Source organism: Lampetra planeri, chromosome 10, assembly GCF_965212315.1.
Source record: "Lampetra planeri chromosome 10, kcLamPlan1.2.h2, whole genome shotgun sequence".
In the NCBI taxonomy this organism is placed as follows: domain Eukaryota; kingdom Metazoa; phylum Chordata; class Hyperoartia; order Petromyzontiformes; family Petromyzontidae; genus Lampetra; species Lampetra planeri.
In genome coordinates this window covers 12703498-12723499 of record NC_136116.1, presented here as the reverse complement: position 1 = coordinate 12723499, position 20002 = coordinate 12703498, and the positions used below count along the sequence as shown (strand labels likewise).

The 20002-nt window shown below is 41.0% G+C and overlaps 1 protein-coding gene across 2 annotated transcripts in view; it reads right to left on the bottom strand.

Annotated features, from left to right (window-relative positions):
• Window positions 1-18763, bottom strand: part of LOC144721047 (kinesin heavy chain-like) — a 42433-nt gene extending 23670 nt beyond the window's left edge. For both annotated transcript variants that reach the window (XM_078598352.1, XM_078598353.1), the window contains exons 1-17: window positions 18186-18763; window positions 14586-14673; window positions 14271-14344; window positions 13000-13104; window positions 12079-12127; window positions 11817-11872; window positions 11138-11225; window positions 10143-10267; window positions 9051-9155; window positions 8304-8452; window positions 8015-8163; window positions 4958-5163; window positions 4452-4520; window positions 3152-3358; window positions 2001-2144; window positions 714-902; window positions 397-514 (exon numbers count right to left, since the gene is read on the bottom strand). In XM_078598352.1, the coding sequence (XP_078454478.1) occupies window positions 397-514; window positions 714-902; window positions 2001-2144; window positions 3152-3358; window positions 4452-4520; window positions 4958-5163; window positions 8015-8163; window positions 8304-8452; window positions 9051-9155; window positions 10143-10267; window positions 11138-11225; window positions 11817-11872; window positions 12079-12127; window positions 13000-13104; window positions 14271-14344; window positions 14586-14673; window positions 18186-18311 (2047 nt within the window). In that variant the 5' untranslated portion in view covers window positions 18312-18763. The remainder of the gene's footprint in view (window positions 1-396; window positions 515-713; window positions 903-2000; window positions 2145-3151; window positions 3359-4451; window positions 4521-4957; window positions 5164-8014; window positions 8164-8303; window positions 8453-9050; window positions 9156-10142; window positions 10268-11137; window positions 11226-11816; window positions 11873-12078; window positions 12128-12999; window positions 13105-14270; window positions 14345-14585; window positions 14674-18185) is intronic.
• Between the last annotated feature and the right edge of the window lie 1239 nt (window positions 18764-20002).

Genomic DNA, 20002 nt, shown 5'->3' with positions numbered 1-20002 from the left:
AATCCTTTTGCATTTTATAGACCGTGGGATGAAAGTGATTAAATATCTTTTGAATTCTAAGCTCCAGGGTTCAAAACATAAACACTCCGTCTAATAATAATAATCAGAAGAAACACCTGACGCATACAACAGCATCTCATGTCGAATAAACATTTACAACTTTGTTCTCCAGGCAATCACATTGGGCAAGTATCTTTCAACATTTTAATTACTCCCCAATATTATTAAAATTTAGGAAAGCTGGTTGAGTACCTCTGTGGACAAACAGCTTTAACAACACATTGCAAATTTGTACGTGAAAAATTATCACAAAAATATATTTTAGAGATGCTTTGTGTCCTCAAACCGCAAAAGATGGCACACCTGGAATATGGAGGGGGCCTGTGGGCAACTCACCCTGTGCACGCAACTTTGCCAGCTCCTCGCTCACGCTGTCAAACGTCTCCTCCAGTTGCCGCTTCTTCTGCTCCATGTTGTGGATGTACTCGCTCAGAGACTTAATCTTTGCCTCGTGCTGCAAGGAACCAAATGCAGCCGATCCTCACAGGTTTAGGGCCCATTCCAAAATAAAAATACTCTTGGTATCGTGATGCCCGTTATGCTACAAGAAGTTAACTTGTTAATTCACATTTACGGGCGCATTGCTGGAGGTTTCATAGGCAGTGGTGCTGCTGTCAATAAAAGTGGTGGTGGCGAATAGCCTGTGTGGTTACCTGTGAGATGAGCAGCTGGCAGGAGGACAGTTCATGCTCGTTCTCCTCCATCTTCTTGTTGGTGTCTCCCTGTGAGCTCTCCAGCACTTTTGTGCGCTTCACCAGCGTCTTTACCTCGGACTTGAGCTTGCTCACGTAGAGACGAGCTACAGTGAACTCCTCGTCTGGCATGCCACTCAGCTCCAGGGGCTGCAAGTGGAAAGCCATAGGTCTGCGTTGAACTAAAGGCATTCACGACAATATATGCAGAACCGGCCTTCTCCAAGCATTTGGTCAACCCTTTTACCTTGGGTCAGACACGTCAGAAAGGTAAGCCACATGATTTTCAACGACAATAAAAGGTACAACAGTTCACTCATTTATGAAGCGAGTGGGTATGTGTGTCAGTAACCGATGAAAAATTATTATCATTAATTGTAAATGTTAATATTGGCTAGGAAAATAACCCTAGCAGTTTGTTTTAAAATGTAAGGTGTCTGCCCTTACAAAGTGGAAGGTTATCTTTTTACAGACTTCATTAATAAATGTTAATTATTGCTCACATTAGCAAGAGGCAGTATTGATCTGCACTGGTGGCAGTGGCCCTAAGTCAGTGGTTCAAATTCTGCAGTCACTTTTGACTTCCCATAAATGATATGTAATCTACATTGCTGCCAAAATCATATAGAAATCAGAACAACGTACACGATCAGTGCCCACTCAAATCGTGTACTATTCTCACAATCAATGAGTGAAGGATCCTATATTTTCCACCTGTATAACAAATGTTAATGTGAAATTAAAATAAACACCGCACATTTGCTAAAGAAAATAAACGACTCATAAGCTGAACCCTAAAAAGCGTCTTGGTTTCATGAATTTTCATATATTAAAATTTTTGTTGGAAAACTGAATACATTTGGAACTTTGCCAACGTCTCTTGAAGACAACTGCATACAAAGTGCGTGGGCCAAGCCAGCACTCATAGCTACGACGTCCCAGTGGCATGCTCCACATAGTGGCGCGTGTCTCAAGAGGGACACGTGCAGGCTTGGCTAACCGTAGTTTGCATAGCGTCGTCATAGCCAAACGTTGTGTTGCTATCACATCCCATCCAATGCATTACCAAGCCGGTACTGTACAAAAGATGGGATATGCGTTGGTAGCGTTAGGCAAAAACTATTGTAACTTTAAAATTACACGAAGTTGAAATGTATATGAAATGCATTGTATTGAAGTATTTCAAAGTGGTTTATATGGCAAAGTTGCCAAGGATTTTTGCAATAAACATTAGAAGAAATGTGTCACCTTAATGTCATTGTTGCCGATGGCAGTTCCCATCTCCCCCAGGTCTTTCATGAGCAGCGTCAACATCTCGGCCACGCGACGCTTTTGGTGTGACGTCACCTCCTGCAGTCGCTGCAGCTCCGATTCCTTGTTCGACAGAAACGTCTAGGGGCCCCAAGTGACATGGCACAAAGCGCTTAGAAGCAGATGAGAGTGCTCTTCAAAAAGGTGTTTAATTCTAGTCTATTTTACAAGTTACAACAACCAACGAATCTGATGGCACCACAGCTTACCAGTGCTTCTTAAAATAATCCTCCAGGTTTAATGAGGCATATTAAAAGCACTGGCCCATTTCCATTTGGCAGACCTGTACTGGAACTAAACCGGAATTATTTGTTTTGTTATTCTTTTAAGCTGCAAATATATCAACGTATTTCTATCATGATGACATGATGACTTTATAAACCTCAAGAGCAACCAGTGTGTGAGGAGTCCAATAGTTACTGGAGTCTATTTTAAGTCACTCAATAAATGGGATGTAATATACCAAGTCATATAACAGCTGAATAGTTGTATCAAATAACAGACTTAATAAAATGTAATTGTTGCACAACACGGAAACTGCTATATGTTCTATACATTGAAGTTTTACTTACAGGTGCAGTCAGGACAGAAATCGTTTCAGTGTAGCTCTGATCGTTATAATTATGGGACTTCAGTGATTATGATAAATTGTAATAGGAAAAACTGCAAACGACCCTAAGCAATCAAATGATAAAATGATAAAAAAAATCCTTTACCCATTCTGGTACCAAAAGGGGTAAAAGCCTTTTTATTATTCAATAACTTGGTACTGACAAAGGTGTCTCATTGTTATAACCCTAAACGTGTAATTATGATGATGATGATGAACTCATCTGTGATATCATGGATGGCCTACAATGGCAAACAATGGAATTGTTGCACGAGTTTGTTGTCCTTCCCCCGCACCTCAAATTAGCGCACAGACGGTTGGCTACATACAGTGCACGAAAGAAGTTCAACAGACATACAATGTCATACCATGATAAACTGGGGAAGTGGCTAAGTGTGGAGAAACAGTTAACACTCGAATGGTGATTTAGTATTGGCAACAGGTCAGGTTGTTCACAGTGCGTTTTTAAAGCACCCACCGTCTTCTGCTGCAGCTCTTCGGAGATGGTCTCATTCTCCTTGGTCTTGTCCTCTGCTTCTTGAGACTTCTGGTCATAGTTGACAGCAAGCTCCTCCAGTGCCTGGAGCACCTCCTTCACCTCCTCCTTTGCGGCCTCGTTCTCAGTCTGCAGCCTTGATAATTCCTCCTGCACAAACTCATAATCCCGCCGTGATGATGCCAGGAGCTGCAAAGAGAAGTGAAGAGAACGGGCAGCCCAGCGGTCAGCAGTCTCACACCAATGAGCCTAAACATTCTGGGTGTTTCATGATAAAATTCCAACTTCTGTTCAAATATACTTATGCATGGTACCCTCTTGTAATGGAGAGATTAATATATCTGCAACATAATTTGGAAGAAAAATACACTTTGTACTGCGTCATTGTCAATATGATCAAATTTTTGTAATTATCCACGTTGTCCTTCTGCAAGATGTTCTCCCCCAGGAGTTACTTAATCTTTGCCATAAATTACATTAATGCAGGTCAATACAACTATCATGCATTGTTTTTTTAAGGTCCTTTGTTTGACTGGCAAGGTCAATAAGCAGTAATGCGATATGGCAGTAGCAAATTAATTTAGCATGCAGTTAATACTATTCATATCTGTTTTGCATGAGTCAATGTCTGGCTTGCTCACTGTCTGGTTTTAAATAAAGAGTGATTTTAAGGTCTGACCCATGTCTAAACACAAGGCTGAGATATAGGTGAATTATGTTAAGCTTTCTCATTTACTTGTAAAACCCCACTGCACAGCACATTCCCCACATCAGCTTGTATCAACAAGCACCGACTCGGCAATGTGGATAGATTTAAGCCCTTAAGCAACACTGAATATTACTCCACCATAAGAAGGTAACATGAGATTTGATTCTATTGTTTGCCAGTGTGTGAACATGGAAAGCTCTTCAGCGCAAGGTTATGGTGGTTTTAGCGTAAAATTAATATAGTATACAGCATTGGCATTTTTATGCATGTGACAAGTGTAATTAAACTACTTTACCACAAATGACTGAGTAGTAAAAAGGTGTCACAGGAGCAGTAACTGAATTATACATGAACCCATTATTTTGCACTTTGTACACATGTTAAACAAACATTACCAAAAGGTATACCAAATAAATGGCTTTGCTGCTTCAATTGAAAAAAAGTCTAAAGAAAATGTGACAGGTCATTGTGGTTTAGCATTTTATAGGGAGAGCCGAGCTTTATATAGTGAGCATTGCTCTGCGTTCCCTTGGCAATGGGTACATATCTCAACAACAAGGATCCACCACAAACCTCTTCCTGATCCAGCATCTGCTGCTTGAGCTTTTCTGCCAGCTGACTCTGTTGGTTGATCTCATCATCCTGAAAAGATAACACAAAAACGAGGTCAACAACAACATACATATTTACTTAAAAATATTATTTGGAAATTATTCGCGACCAAAGATCCAGCCTATTTTGGCTGTGGTTAGAGAGTGCTCGATTCACAAAATGCAATTCACAAGTTCATATGCAGGTTGGGAATCAATAGACTCCTTATTCATTTTGGGTCATTTCCTGCAAAGTCGGAATTATTGTGTCGTCCATGAATGTAAAATGGGTAATTTTGACAACAGTCATCATTCTAAGTCGTCATCCTAACAGCAAGAACAGCCTTCATCATGGTAATGTAAAATTCCAGCTCTGTCCCAGGGAAACCAATGGGTGCATATGGCTATAAAAACAGACTTTTGACGTTGATATCAAGAGTTTATATGAATACCACCCCTGCTGCCGTAATTTCCCCACTCCATCTGCACCTTGTCATCGAGCTGCTTGTAGAGCTTGACCACCTCCTGGTCGTACTTGACTTTGTCGTCAGCAGACATCTTGCTGGTGGGCAAGGCAATGCTGTCCAACACGGAAGCGGCGATAGAGGGAAGGGAGACTAAGCTCTCGGAAGACGGAGCCTCCAGGCTCCGGCGGTCCTTCATGTCAAAGCGCTCATCATCCGGCACCGTCTCGCCTGGCCCACGCACGCATGCACAGGAACATCAAGGCGGGCAACTACTCACCAACCATAGGGTTGACTCAATATCTCAAGCAACTTCTCATATAAATGTCTCTCATGTGAAAGCAACCTCAAAATGTTTACTTGAAAAGCCATTTCAGTGAATTCAGAGAATTCTGATTCATAACTACTATAGCTGAGTGCTCAACTCATAGAGTGCAAAACTCGCAATCAGATGGTAAGGGGGGAAACTCAACTCATCATCGTTCTGGCATCAAAAATTGGAGCACCACTAGGTGGCAAAGTCAGATTGCTTCTCACCCTGAAAATGGTTCCACAAGTGACTCCATGTCTTTTCCGACAAGTGGCTCAGAGCCACAAACTAAGCTGAGCACCAGTCCATACTTGTTTGAGCAGGAAGACGCATTGAATGCCTTTTGGCCATGATGAGTTAAAAGTGTTATGCTTACCCTATTTTTTTTTGTATCGAATATGTTCACTTTGAAAAATGGTTACTTCAAATTTCACATCCACATAAATAGTATGTGACTATGAACTAAAGGAGAATGCTTTTTAAATTTCATCATATTTTTAGAATTGCTTCATATTTAAAATGTCTATTTTAGTGAACAAAGGACAAAGTAATACACTGTTTGTACTCTACTTGAGGAAGGGATCAGTTGCTTTCAGACTTAAGATAAACCACATGCAAAACAAGGACAGAAAAAAATCCATCGTAGCAGATACAGGGAAGGATGACATCGTGCAAGACCATGAACTTACTATTCACATGGCTGGGAAATTAAATCATTTACACATGGAGGTAAAATGCATGCAGGACATGCAATAAAAAGCTATGTGCAATCCTTAATATGTTGGATTGACGTTTATAGATTGACCGAGGACTTTGGAAATTCTATTTCTAAGCAAGTGATCACACACTTACTAGAGAAGCATAAGTTATGGTTAGGGTCTGCTGAGAAAGACACGATAACATGGCACAGATGTTAACCACAACAATCACAAGTAGCCCTTTAATACCATGAGTCGTGAAAGAATAATACATTTATAAAGCAATTAAACAGAGATAGCAGCAAGTCACCAGTAGTGAGTTAACAAAGCCACACACTAAATGTTGTACTTCAGTGTAAAACCCGACGAGGCATTAAAAAATTCTGGAGTAACAAAATTACCAGTTACAATGAAAACAAAAACAGCAGCTCCATTACAAATATGAACAGTGGCAAATAGAAGTGAATTAAACCATTTTAATTGTGTTAAATAAAAGATAACTCTCACGCGTAAATTATTCAAAGAGAAATTGTGTTTGGCTGAATGCGTTCTTCGGAATCAATACACCAAATTTGTTCAAATGTTTCAAGTAATTTAATATCAGTCACATGCATCACTGCAATCCACCACATTGGACATGATGCATGGGAGGGTTAAGCAAAATTATCAATTTAAAAGGTTTAATATAGGACTGTGCTGCACTATCACCCCTGGATTACATTAAACATCATTGAGTAATCCTTAAACATTGCTAAAACATTTTTTTTTAACATTAACAAAAACTTTCCTGTATAATGAAGCCGACCCAAAAAAGGCATAATCACTAACCCGCATTCATAGAATGCACTGTGCTAAATATACTGGCAACTACCAGTAGAATAAATCTTGACTTAAAGCTTTCGTGACTGCAGGAATTCATATTCTTGGGTCTTTCGGTAAAGTCACGTAGATAGGTTCAAAGAAAATAATTTAAAATAACAGAAAACTACGACGTTTCGATGGCAACGCAATCGGTCGAAGCGTCGTAGTATTCTGTTATTTTTGAACATTTTCTTTGAACCTATCTACGTGACTTTACCGAAAGACCCAAGAATATGAATACCAGTAGAATGTGTAATTTCCATCAGTAGCTCATGGCCATCAACAGAGATGAGTGCTGCTTCATTGCTCCTTTAAGCAAGGAAAGTCTGGATTGGACTCGACAAAGTGCACTGGCAGCTGGTATACAATGCACTACAAATGTTAGTACACCGAGAAATGTCTTTGTGGCAACCTTTGACTGAACTGAGATCATCCTTTCAGATCTGTTTGCACAGTGTAAGACCGCACCCTATATACTTATTTACACAAAGCCCCGTTTCTTACAATACCAGTAAAATGTCTCACCTTCCAAAAAAATTAGACTCCTACACAATAAACCAATCCATTGTACTGTAAGAAATTATGAACCTAAGGCTGTAACTGTTTTAATTTTTAGGACAAAACTCTCTACTTGTGGGAAATTTTGTTTGCCATAAAAAGGCTCTTAGAAACAATGTGGCGATAAGAAAATTGGCTGCTTTGATGACGATCTCAAAAAAAGTTGAAGACATCTATAAATGATCTTCTTGACACAGCATATTGCTGTACATTTTAGCTTAAGAGACAGTTGGGGGATAATTAAATATTATTTTTTTAACTGTACTGGCAGTGGCATTTAAACAACTAAAACAAGCATCAGCACCTTCATACTTACCACTGCTTCATGAGATAAAAACACAAACCAGGCTTATATTTGGACTTAATGTCGTAAAAACTTATTATGAGCCACATTTATGCAAAAGTTAATGGAACCCTCATCTGGGTACCCTCTGAAAGACAACTGCTCAAACTATGGACAGTAAGAAGTGTGATGGAAACGGTGATTTAATTTTTTGTGATGACTGACAAATGTACGTGTTAAAACTTTTAGTAATATTTCTAGTGTAGGCAAAGATCATTTGTCACGGAAATCACACAGCTCTTTGCGTTGGAATGTGCTTCTTGCAACGAATGTGCAGTGCTTCCCAGATGTCCAGCAAGGACGGGACCTCACCATTGCGCCAGCGGTTGAGCTCCTGCTCCAGGCGCTGCACGGTGTTCCGAAGGCCCTTGTTGCGCTCCTTCTCCTTCTCATACTTCTTGCGCCACTCCTCTGCCGTCAACTCCAGGTTCACAGTTACTGTGTTCTTGATCGTCTTTGCTCTGTCCATCCATCAAACAAGTGCAAATATTAAGCACAGTGCATGCCAGTCATTCGTTGAACTTTCAAGACCGGAAAATAATATTACGAGCTGGCCGTGACATCTTCTGAGAGTTCCCCTTCAGATCATGTGGTGCCGCACCTTTGTCCGAACATGAGCGTAGACTTGGATTCGGCCTCATTGTAGGAGGAAGGCGAGCAGCAGATGACGATAGTCGTGCGACAGTTTCCACCCAGCGAGTCCTGAAGGATGCGCGTCATTTTGCTGTCTCGGTATGGCACATGGCTTTTCTGTGGAAACACAAAGGTAAAAGGTAAGAATCCACAAATATGTAGCTTCACTTTTATTCATATATATGTAATGATATGAGTTGATACGGTGAAATGGTCATGATGTCTAAAGTCGAAAGATTTGGTTCCAGGTCACTAATTAGTAAAAGGCAGGGTACAATGTGACTAGCCATCTCTTCAAATCTGTCTGAAAATTCCAATAATAGCCGAAATGCCCTTTAAAAGGAGACGCTTGGGTAAAGTGACATGAAATTTATGTAAGGACCACTCTTACATTCTTACAAAACTTTACTCCAATTAGCCAAAAAATGTACAGTTTAAACTGTTTTATATTTTCCTTCATGTAACGATTTCAAATCACAGGTTTACACATTTACAATCAGTTTAGTTTAATTGCATAAAATGTCTTCAAAATTCAGATTCCACAACTTGGCCAACACCTCTGCAGGCGGTGGAGCGTAAAATGTAATCTCGAACACGAGAGATGCAGCGCAACTCAAAACAACACAGAAACGTGTCGCGCAACATTCAATGAATAATGCACACCAATTAATGATTCGGATCATGGATCGTCGCATATACGAGTGCGTTGGCTTACAGTGCCCTCGGCCAGTGCAGAGATGACATTGCCCAGCGCCGAAAGAGACTTGTTAATGTTCTTCGCCTCATCCAGCACAGATCCCTCTGCACCAGTCTTGCTCACCTATTACCGCAAAGGGGAAGGGGGGAAATCGCCATCTCTGTAATTACATTCCAACTTTCTCTTTTACAACTTGCCCCAAAGCACTTTACAGAGCCATCAAAAAAAGACTTTAGTAAATAGGCACGTTTTAAAATGTGCCCCAAAGGGTTGTAATGCTGCCAAATCTAATGCGTTCTCAATGGAAATAAAGCCATTAATTTCAGCCATACTGGCTTAGCTGTGCGTCACCTGAGTTTGACTTAATGTGAAAAGAAGCCAGTGTCTACTGGCTCACATTAGAAATAGCGATGGTGCTCATCTTTATTGATGGCCCCTGAGCCAGTGGTGAATATTCCACATCACCATGGCAGTCTCTCTCTGCAGGACAAGCACTGTTGATTTCCCAATTGGTACTCGAGCTAATCCCCGCATACAGATGGGCTGAGAAGAAACTCGACCAAAAAAGAATTTAATTTCCAACTACAAGTGGAACATTCTAACCGCCATATAACGCAGCATAAAACTACAGTAGTCTCTCGATTATCTGCGTATGGTTTACCCAATGTGCAGATTAACCGCGCACATGAGATTTTGACATAAATTAACAACTCATGGATTTTCCCTTGAGCCCAAATAAATAATCTACGGTTATTCTTGGAAATGTTTATTACAAGTCATTTGCTTAAACCGAACAAATATGTGCTCCGGTTAATCCGAAATCCACATGATCGCCTTTACAGTACAGCACTCCCATATCTTTACAACAGTGAGAAGTATGATTTTGATTGGAGTGGCTCTGCTATCCACTTATTGGGCGGACTCTTCTGCGCAGGAGCAGGAAAGTTTCATCGCTGAGCACGCATAGAGATCCGCAGAAAATGAATATTTTTGTATTATCTGCGATTTTGAATTATCTGCAGCCATCCTCCCCGTCATTAGCACGGATAATTTGAGTCTGCTAGATTTAAATAAGGCAAGAGAGTAAAACGCAATGCAATACATCTTTACCTTCTCAGAGCCAGCCAAATCTACAAGGTAGAGCTTCCCGCTGAGTTTCTGCTCCGTCTCCACGTTCTCCTGCTTCACGTTGATCAAGAAGATGCTGTGACTTCTAGAGCTGTGCTCGTTCATGTCTACAGATCAACACTCGCAAATATCAGCAACCATATCTTGTGTTTTAGACAGCACCTCTGAAATGTTTTAATATGGTAAAAGGTAAGGGCAAAGTAGCCAGCTAAATTATAATTCATTAAATGGTCAAATTGTAGCCCTAACTCAAGAGAGAGCTCCTCTAGAGGGTTTTTCACCCACTTTTCCATGTTGGCAAAATGTGTTCACAAAGATGGGAATGCCAACTTTTGTACCACCACATGCTACCTGCCAATCGACTGTGGTGTACCCATTTATCCTGCTGGGGTGAACAGAGGCAAGAGGATGAAGGAACTTGCCTATTGTTTGAACTGCTGAGCCAGGAGATTGATTTTGGACCCCTGGATTGCATGGCTAGTGTGCTATCCAGGGCAGCATGTATGTATGTATGCTTATATACAATCCTGTCAGCACAGTTAGAAACATGGATGAGGTACACGCGTTTCAAAATAACCAATACAATTTCAGTGGATACACTAAACACGTTGCCTATAATAGACTGAATAAATGACACAAAGTATAGCCTGCAGACAATGTATATGGGTTTCAAAGAATATGTAAAAGAAATAAGTTACAGTAAAGTTAATTTCCTTGGTATATAACGGAAAAAAATCCAAGAAACTGTTTTTAAGTGTGGTTACACGATAATTTATTTCACAAGCAAAATTATTATACATTAAACTGTCTCTTGACCCGTTAGATCACTTGTCAATGTATACAGCAGCAACGATGGTGGTTTAATGTTAATATCAGACGGATCCATAAATATCTGTCAAGGATTTTATATCACAAGTTAAAGAATAAATCTCATCACTCGCAACAGCTCGGTATGACTCATCGGGGAGCCAACTCACTTGTGACAGCCACATGTCTGTTGGACTTTCCTTCATCAATGACATCCATCACTTCATCGGGGCTAGACACAAATCGCTCTGTGCATCCCTATACAAATGCAAGAAAACAGAAAAGTTGTACTACCAGAATCAGATGTATTTATACTGGAGGAATCGGAAGCTCATTTTCCAGTAGGGGTGGGTAAGAACGTTACAACAAACAATGCATTACAACAATACAAAAACACGATGGCATTGCTGCATGCCCAATAATACAACTGAATTGGAAATCACGCATGCTATCCAAGAACCAGCCACTTTTAAACAAAGTTTATTGAATGTGATATTCTTAAATTATGTTTTAAGAACCTAATTTTCCAACTATCAAATAGAAATGAAGTCAAACCATCATCCTCCTCAACCACCTTCATTGGTGGCACCAGCCATTGGCTACAATTCTACATAGCTCTAAGGGGCCAGTTTCTCAGTAAGAGAATCACTGATGACAAAAAAGACACTTGCCAAGTTAAACACGCACGCACTGCCATTTGTGTAAAATTAACCTCCATAGCTCTTTTAAACAGAAAATAGCCCCTATACAAATTATTTTCGACTCCTGTATCACACCCAGACAGAGAACCAACCCCATGAAAGAATGTTTAACTGTCAAGTGAAATGGATAAAACTACTATTATCTTACCTTCACGTAAGGCACTTTATTTTTATCTTCATGCACAGCCAAGTTGGTCTTAGAGACTGAAATTACAAGATTTTCAGGTTTATTTAAAATCTTAAGACCTAAAAATTCACTTCAACTTGATCATTTATAACAGTACAAACTTATCTACAAGCAAAACATTAAATTTGACAAGAAAAAACATGCATAAACTTTAATTCTTAAATACATAACATTACAACTAACATAAATTAAAAAAATAGAAATATAAATGACTAATTCTTACCATCCAAAAGGTCCCTAATTTTGTCAAGGTAGATTTCAAAGTAGGAAACCTTAAACGAAATAAAATGCAACACGGGATTCACATATCATCAAAAAACATACATTTTCTAATGCATATCAGACAGGGACAGATTGGAACAAGATGTGGACGAACATTTTTGCATCAACATTTATTTTCACGTTTTAAATCTCAATATTGTTTAATTCAATAGCATTATTATAAATGAAGACATCATTGAATGATAATATTCCATCTGTCATGTCGCAAACATTGTAACCAATCCAGGACACTTTTGTCCACTTGGGCTCCTGACCAGATTTGGTGTACGGTGCATTTGCATTCGACTGGGGGTTATAATTCTTCTCAGCTGTGATGGTGTGTATAGGAATGAAACGCACACACTACTTACAATGCTCTGTAGCTCTGCAAATATTTGTGCTTCAATTTCTGAAGTGGTGCAATAAAACATGCTTATTTTCTCACACTACTATGCAAGAATATGCACAAAGACCCTCAATATAGCCTAAGAGACCTTTTGGCAAAGTGCAGTTTTGCGAGCACCTATGAAGGCCGGTACGGCACATGAGGAGGAGGGAGGCCAGCCCCATGCCCGGTTTCCTGTCTCCCTCGTGGAAATGTTTATACATCGCACAAGGTATAAATTTCAGGCTGAGTCGACCTAGGGGAGGATCGATTCAGATGGCCATCACTGGTGTTGGCCGTGAGCAGGAATCGAGCTCAGATTGCTGGGTTCATAGCGCTGGGAGCTAACCGTTGCACAACCACTGTCCACACACAACACACACACACTACCTCACACAATATGTGCTGAGCATCAATACAGAGGCAACATGGCAAGATGAAATCGCATCATTAAATTCAAGCAAGAGCATGCATTTGCAGCTCAGGAAGGAGATGTACCTTGATGTGAAATTCAAGGTTCTCATCCATTGAGTAGATGTAGTTGAAAATGTCCTGTATTATCCGTGGTATGATGCCCATGTATTCCGAATCGTGCAGCTTGCCCTAGAAGGGGAGGGGAAATAAGTGCAATTGGTTAGTGTTGTCATCATCTATATATTTATAAACATATAAAAACACTTGAGGTATGTTTGCTGCCCCAGGCCATGCATTGGTAACTCCTTTCAGTTACTCAAAGATTCCCTCCAACGAAAACATTTAAATCTGCAGAATAACAAATGTATATGTACACTACGAAGCTGTGCTATCAATATACAGTAAAACCTTGGATTGCGAGTAACTTGGTCTGCGAGTGTTTTGCAAGACGAGCAAATTTTTTAAAATAAATATTAATTTGATAAACGATCGAGGTCTTGCAATACGAGTAGTATGTATACGCTTTGTCTGCCGAGCATCACGTGATCGCAACTGATATGAGTGCTTTGGATTACAAACACGTTTCCGGAACGAATTATGCTCGCAATCCAAGGTTTTACTGTATATTCCAACTTTAAGAGGTACTGAGTTGTTTCTGAGTGTAAGTTAGTGAAAACAGCATCCTTGAAATATTTAGTTTGTTTGACTCCTCTTTAGAATGTCTATTTGCCAAACAACTCAAGTAAAAGCACATTACACAGGTTTGCCTTGCCAAGCACAATATTAATTTTCAATATATTCCATTGTCCATTACATATAGACGACTTTTTTCTATTGCAGGATTTGAAATGTGCTCTATCCCTCTGGCTATGGCAACAGCTATAACAAGCTTAGCATAAACAGACAATCATAACAACCCATTAGCCGTTTTAATGCCAGTATGTAGAGCTTAACTGGAGGGCGAGGGCTGACTAAGTACTCACTGAACATTTTTCATCTCATTTTGTTTTGTGATCAACAACAGTGCTCGTGCTAAGGATCTGTCAAATGTTCACATCTTTGAAGAATGTGGTGTTAAGTGTTTGAATACAGTATTTGGGCCATCTCAATAGGTAACCGATCATGAAAAGATTCCACACATCTATAATAATTAAAAATTCTAAGTATCACCACATACATATTAACTGTTATTATTTAAAGCTTGAAAAAATAATTTGAAGATACGTTTTTTTTTACCAATATCAATTCCCAACAAAATAATGTTATTATATGAAAGAGCAACAATTCAACCATCGACTTAATGTCATGTAAATGAGTTACAAGTGCAGTACACATGTACTGCATTGATTACCAACCTCCATTGTATGCGTTTTCCCAGATGCAGTCTGGCCATACGCAAAAATGGTGCCATTGTACCCTTCAAGCACATCTGAAATGAACAGAGATAAATGGTTAGTACAATGCAGCATAATGTACTTTGGGATAGAACATTTTTTTATTAGCATCAGGATTTTACAATAGATTGTGTTCATTCTTTAGGAAAGTTAGGATCACTAGGAAGGTGTAAAGTTAGAGTTTGCCCTCTATGATTTACTGCATACATTTGCATATTATTCCGTGTGACACATTAACGTGCACTACAACCAGTCAGGCATTTTGCTTCCACTGACCTTTGACAATCTGTCTTGCACAACAATTGTAGACTTGCTCTTGTGTGGTGTTTGTAGGAAAAACTCGATCAAATATATATGGTTTCCCCTGAAAAACAAAAATCAGATTAGACATCAAAAGCCAAAACGTCTCCCCCTCTTAAACAAAAACAGTTATCTTTGTTGACGGCCATGAGTCCGTGATGGAAATGTTAAATTTTTATGGTGGGGCCAGGTGCTCCGGTGATTATTTTATTGACTGCAGACCAGCGGTACAAATGCCCCCCGTCTCTAGGAAGTGAGAGATAATTCACAGAATGGCGGTGATCACATGGGGTATGGTTATGTAGGGTTACAAAGCAATGATTCTGTGTGCACTAGCAATTCTAAAACGGTTTATTTATCTGTGGTATGACATTCGGGGCACCCATGCACTTAGACGCCAGGATCCTATGTGCTGCTCGTGCTCTTACCCCTTTGGTTTATCATATTTATATTTGGTTTACAAATCCAAAGTGAATTCAAGAACATCATCAAGTCTATCTAGCCTTCCACACCCAGTGAAACTCAGCCTTTCCTCTACTTCTTGGTGATGCCAAGTCACTCAGATTAAAATTTCAAGTACAAAAGTGAATTTTAAGTGAAAATAAAATGTAAATACGAAACTGCAAACATTTAGTTCATTCTTAAGAAATGAAATTTTAACTAAATATCCTAGGTGTTAATTGTGTGTAAATGCAAAGTGTGAATTTGTAATTATTTAATTCATTTCAGTATCGTATAAACTGTTGAGGTGAGCGAATATATCATAGGGCTGGTAGGGGTACGTGTACAGTTTATTGGACTGGTAGGAGCCACATGACCAGCAAACGGTTAGGTACCACTACCCTAGACAGACGGGCTGAGTAAAACCTGGATTGTGATAGAACTCAGAAGCTTCAAATTGCAAGTCATCTACTCTAACCATTACTTTAACATAATCCAGTAAGATAAAAACATGTAATATCACGCTCTTAATAGTGATCTTAAAAACTGTGCAATGATGATAACACATCACAGACATGCAAAGGAAAATCAAGTGGATTAAAACATAAATATGACAATCTTGTCGGGTGGTGGAGGGTTAATGACACGAATTTAGGATGCGGCTCAACTCAAAAACAAATACGAATCATGGGTTGAAACACTTTAATATATTCAACACAATTTAAAAATGAATAAAATCTTCTTTCAGTGCAAATACATTCGTAAATTCTTCAAACCGTCTATAAATTCACAACAAACGATAAATGTGCGGAGATCTCGAGCAGAAAATTGCATGAGCACCAGGCCTATACAACCCTTTCATTAAAAAGAAATCCTCTGTAATCCCTGCACGACAATGAAGGTAGTAGATTCCCCAATAGGAGTGGAGCAGTCTTTCCAGTTCCAGTGACCACACACAAAACCACACACAGGGAGGGAGTGGACACTGCACAGGCGTCCACCAGGACGAGGAGACCAAGCAGCACTGCGGTACAGTGATGTCGACTTCGTATCCCATAAATTCCACGTTAATTATGCAACGTCCCTAAGCCCCCCGATATGCAGTCGATTCCAAGCGAGTAATGCTTTGCCAAATCTTACAACCAGCTGCAATGCAGAATTTTCTGCAAGCCATATTCTGCATTCTTGCACAACTGCGCAATAGTGACGGGCCTGTGCGTGGCGCGTTAGAATAACTGTTAGCAGCGACTCCACAAATCTGTGGTGTCACTTTACAATCGGCTGGGTGCAATTGCAAATCAGTGACAAAAACCCACCTCCTCTTGCCATCGCACTCCAAAACTGAGGAAATAACAGACTGCGCTATTCAAGTGCCCAGCACACAATGATTTATTTACACTGCAGTACCTACAATATGTACAAAAGCGTAGGGTTAGAGAGCAACTTAAGCGTATAAAGCCAACCAGTTGGTGTTAAGAAATAATAGGCTAGAAGCTTTAAACATCCATTTCTAAACAACTAGATTTCTATCATCCTCTTCAAAATTATTTTGTTTAACGCGGTGCGAAGAGACCAGGACAGTCTCAATTGTCAGTGACCCGAGTGCATTAGTCAAACAGCAGGGGCCGATGATTGTTATGCATAACTCCAATTATTCACATTATTGTTTCCAACTTGTTAAATTTGGAACATGAAAACACCACACAATGGCCTAAATTAAAGAAATAAATACACCAGGAGTCTAAAGTCCGTTGTAAAGCAGATGGGGTGTGTTAATACGTTTATTACATTCGCAGTAATAACCAGGGCAGCCCGCTGGATTGGAACCCAGCAGCGAGCAGGGCCATGTCTGCTTGGCGTCTTAATGCAGTAGAGGTGGCTAAAAATAAGTTTAACTCAATATAACTTTGGAAATGTGGCATAACTTGATACAGTATAAAAAAATGCCATGCATTCAAACAATTGTTCTGTAGATTTGACTCAAACACGTAGCAACGTGTCTCTCAGCCATTGCCAGTGGATGGCCAAGTGGCAATTTGTTTTTTTTACACAGCTTAGCAGAGGTGCATTGTCAAGTTGCATTTTTTTTTAGAAATCAGCAAGTTAACATTTCATGCGAACTGTCGCCTGCCATGGGAATGTTGAATTTCCACCACTGGCTACGTAGATTTATAAGGTGAATACCATTTCTGTGGTAAGTCCATGTTGGTCATCCTCCGGAGATCGCCAGGATGGTTTATTTGGTGGTGAAATGACCACATTCCCATGGTGGGTAGCAGCCTCGACTGACGGCTCAAGTATAGGCCAATCATCACTCACGTTTATCCAGGCACTGAGCAGGTGGTGGCCATTCCACATTCCCACAGCGGCGGCCAATCTTTCCAATGGATGCTCAATTTATTTTCAACAAAGTGGCACTCGAATCAAATCCAGAGAAAAGCGCATCGATGCGGCAATCGTCTCGTTTGGAAGCCCCTAAAGCGAGTGATGACAAGTCTCGACCTAGGTCCACCACCAGAGACACGGATACTCATGTATCTATCTACCTGTTATCTACTTAACGGTGTACATTCCACATTCCGCTGTTGATGACAAAGTCTTTCAACCCGTACAAAGTGCCACTATTGAGGTTTATTAGGGCACGGGGTGACCAATAAGGTCCGAATTAAATCTTGACTGCAGGAATTCTCATCAGGAGGACGATCGCTTGTGTTGTGATCTTAACGTCGTAGTTTTTTTTTGTCATTTCCTTTCAACATATCTACGTGGCTTTACCGAAAGACCCAAAGAATAAGGTCTGAATAGTCTGGTAATAGGGTAGGCACTTATAAAGGGTTGACAGGTATGGATACCTAATACGCGCTATCACCCCGCACCTCCGATTAGCACCATTGGCTACGTACGGCGCGAAAGAAGTTCAACGTGTACGTACATTCACCCAACACTTGTACCAACCAGGCTTTAACAAACGAAACCTCAAAGGCACGGTCGCTCATCTCTGCTGGCAGCGTTGGACCCATTCCACATTCCCACGGCCGGGAGTCATCGCCTCCATCGCTATGGCGGGGTGTGGTGTTGTTGTTTGTGTTCGCCGCCGCCAACAAACGCGACCAAAGCCACAATGACATCGCTTACCCCCATCACCACGTTGTCTTCCGCCGAGAACTTTGGTAGAAACTTATCGCCTCGGCCCTGCTCGGCGTCGCTGAGCGGGCGGAAGCGGCACATCACCTTGATGCTGCACTCGGCGGGGTCCGCCATCTCGACTCTCGACTTAATCACAACCCCACACTTGGCCAACACCGACAACAAGCAGCTCGTACGTGGCTGCTGTTAAACGTTGACGCTCCGCCGAGGATGATGATGTTGCTGCTTGCTGTTGACGGTGACTTGATGTTTATAACTCGGACCGGGCCCGTGTTGCGGCCCACCACCCCCCGCAAGGCCTTACAGAGAAGGCCTCAGCCAGCCAGTGCCACCACCGAAGTCAAATCAAGAGGTGTGAAACGTTGGCTTAGTTGACCGCCAAAACAAGCGGGTCGGAAAGTTAAATGAAAGCTTTGCGGGAGGTGTGGGGGGGGGGTTCTGAATGAGTTGACGGGCCAGCGAGAGAGAGGAACTACCACGGACCCGGCGGCGGATGAGGGGCGAGGCCGGGGGAGAAGCAAAGCGGCGACGCGGATGGATCCCGGCAAAATCACCGCCCAAAGAAATCACCCCCCCCACCACCACCCCCCGTACAGCCAATCAGAAGGCGCGCTACGGAGCACGTCACGGCTGAGACGGCGGTGCGGGCCAATGGGCGACGTCGTTGTTGTTCCTCATCGCGGAGGGAAAAAAAAGTTCGAAGGGATCAAAATGGCAGCTTTGCATATGATTAGCATAATTTATGCGGCGTTGTTTGGTATATCATTAACATAAATTATAATAAAATTTGCGCTTTGGCTCTCGCCACTCGTCAGTAAGCCACTAATACAGTGAACGATGAAGCCTGATTGGTAGAAGTGTTGGGTGAACGTACGTTGGACTGGTAAGCCATACGTAGCCAACAGTGCTAATCAGAGGTGCGGGGTTAGGCGAACAACCATTTAAAATCTCATAATCGAGGAATCACATATTAGGTATCAATACCTGTCAACCCCTGATGAGTGTCTAACTTATTACCGACCAATTCAGACCTTATTGGTCACCATGTGCCCTTATACATCTCAACGTTCATCCTACAAAGTCTCAATCACAAGGGAAAGAACACAAATAGACAACACATGTGTCCGTTTTGAAGCGCGTATTTGACCTGAAAACTCAATTTCCCTGTACAAGAATACGGGGGTAAACCATATGGGTTGACAGCTATAGGTATCACAGTAACCTGGTGTGATAGAAGTACTGCAAGTGGCTTCATTTCATTTAAACTAGGCCATCAAACCCATGCATGTGCTACAGGACAGAATGCATACGTACAACAAATAGCACACATATATCTTACAAAACGGACCAAAACATTTGCCCTATAACCATGTATTTCCGACCATCATCACCTAGCCAGTGGAACTGGAACATGTACACCAAGCTCTCAAGACGAATGGATATTTATACTACACAATCTCTAAAGAGATCATCCCAACCGTTGGGAAATAACCATCTGAGGACCCAATCAAAACCATCACCTTGCCATACATAGCAGGGGTCACCAAAATTGTTTCAAGGATGTGATCCCTGACATGCAATACCCCGGCATCTACAAACTAAGCTGTCTCTGCAGCAATCGTTACATTGTGGAAACTAAGCGACATGTCTCGGACCGTGTTCGTGAACATAAGGCAGATCTGAAACACAGGAGGACCAATACCTCGGCCGTGGCTGATCATTGTTTTAATGCGGTTGGCTTACACGAAATTGATTTCTCTAAGACGAAGGTACTTTGCAAACCCACTGGCTATAAACAAAGATTA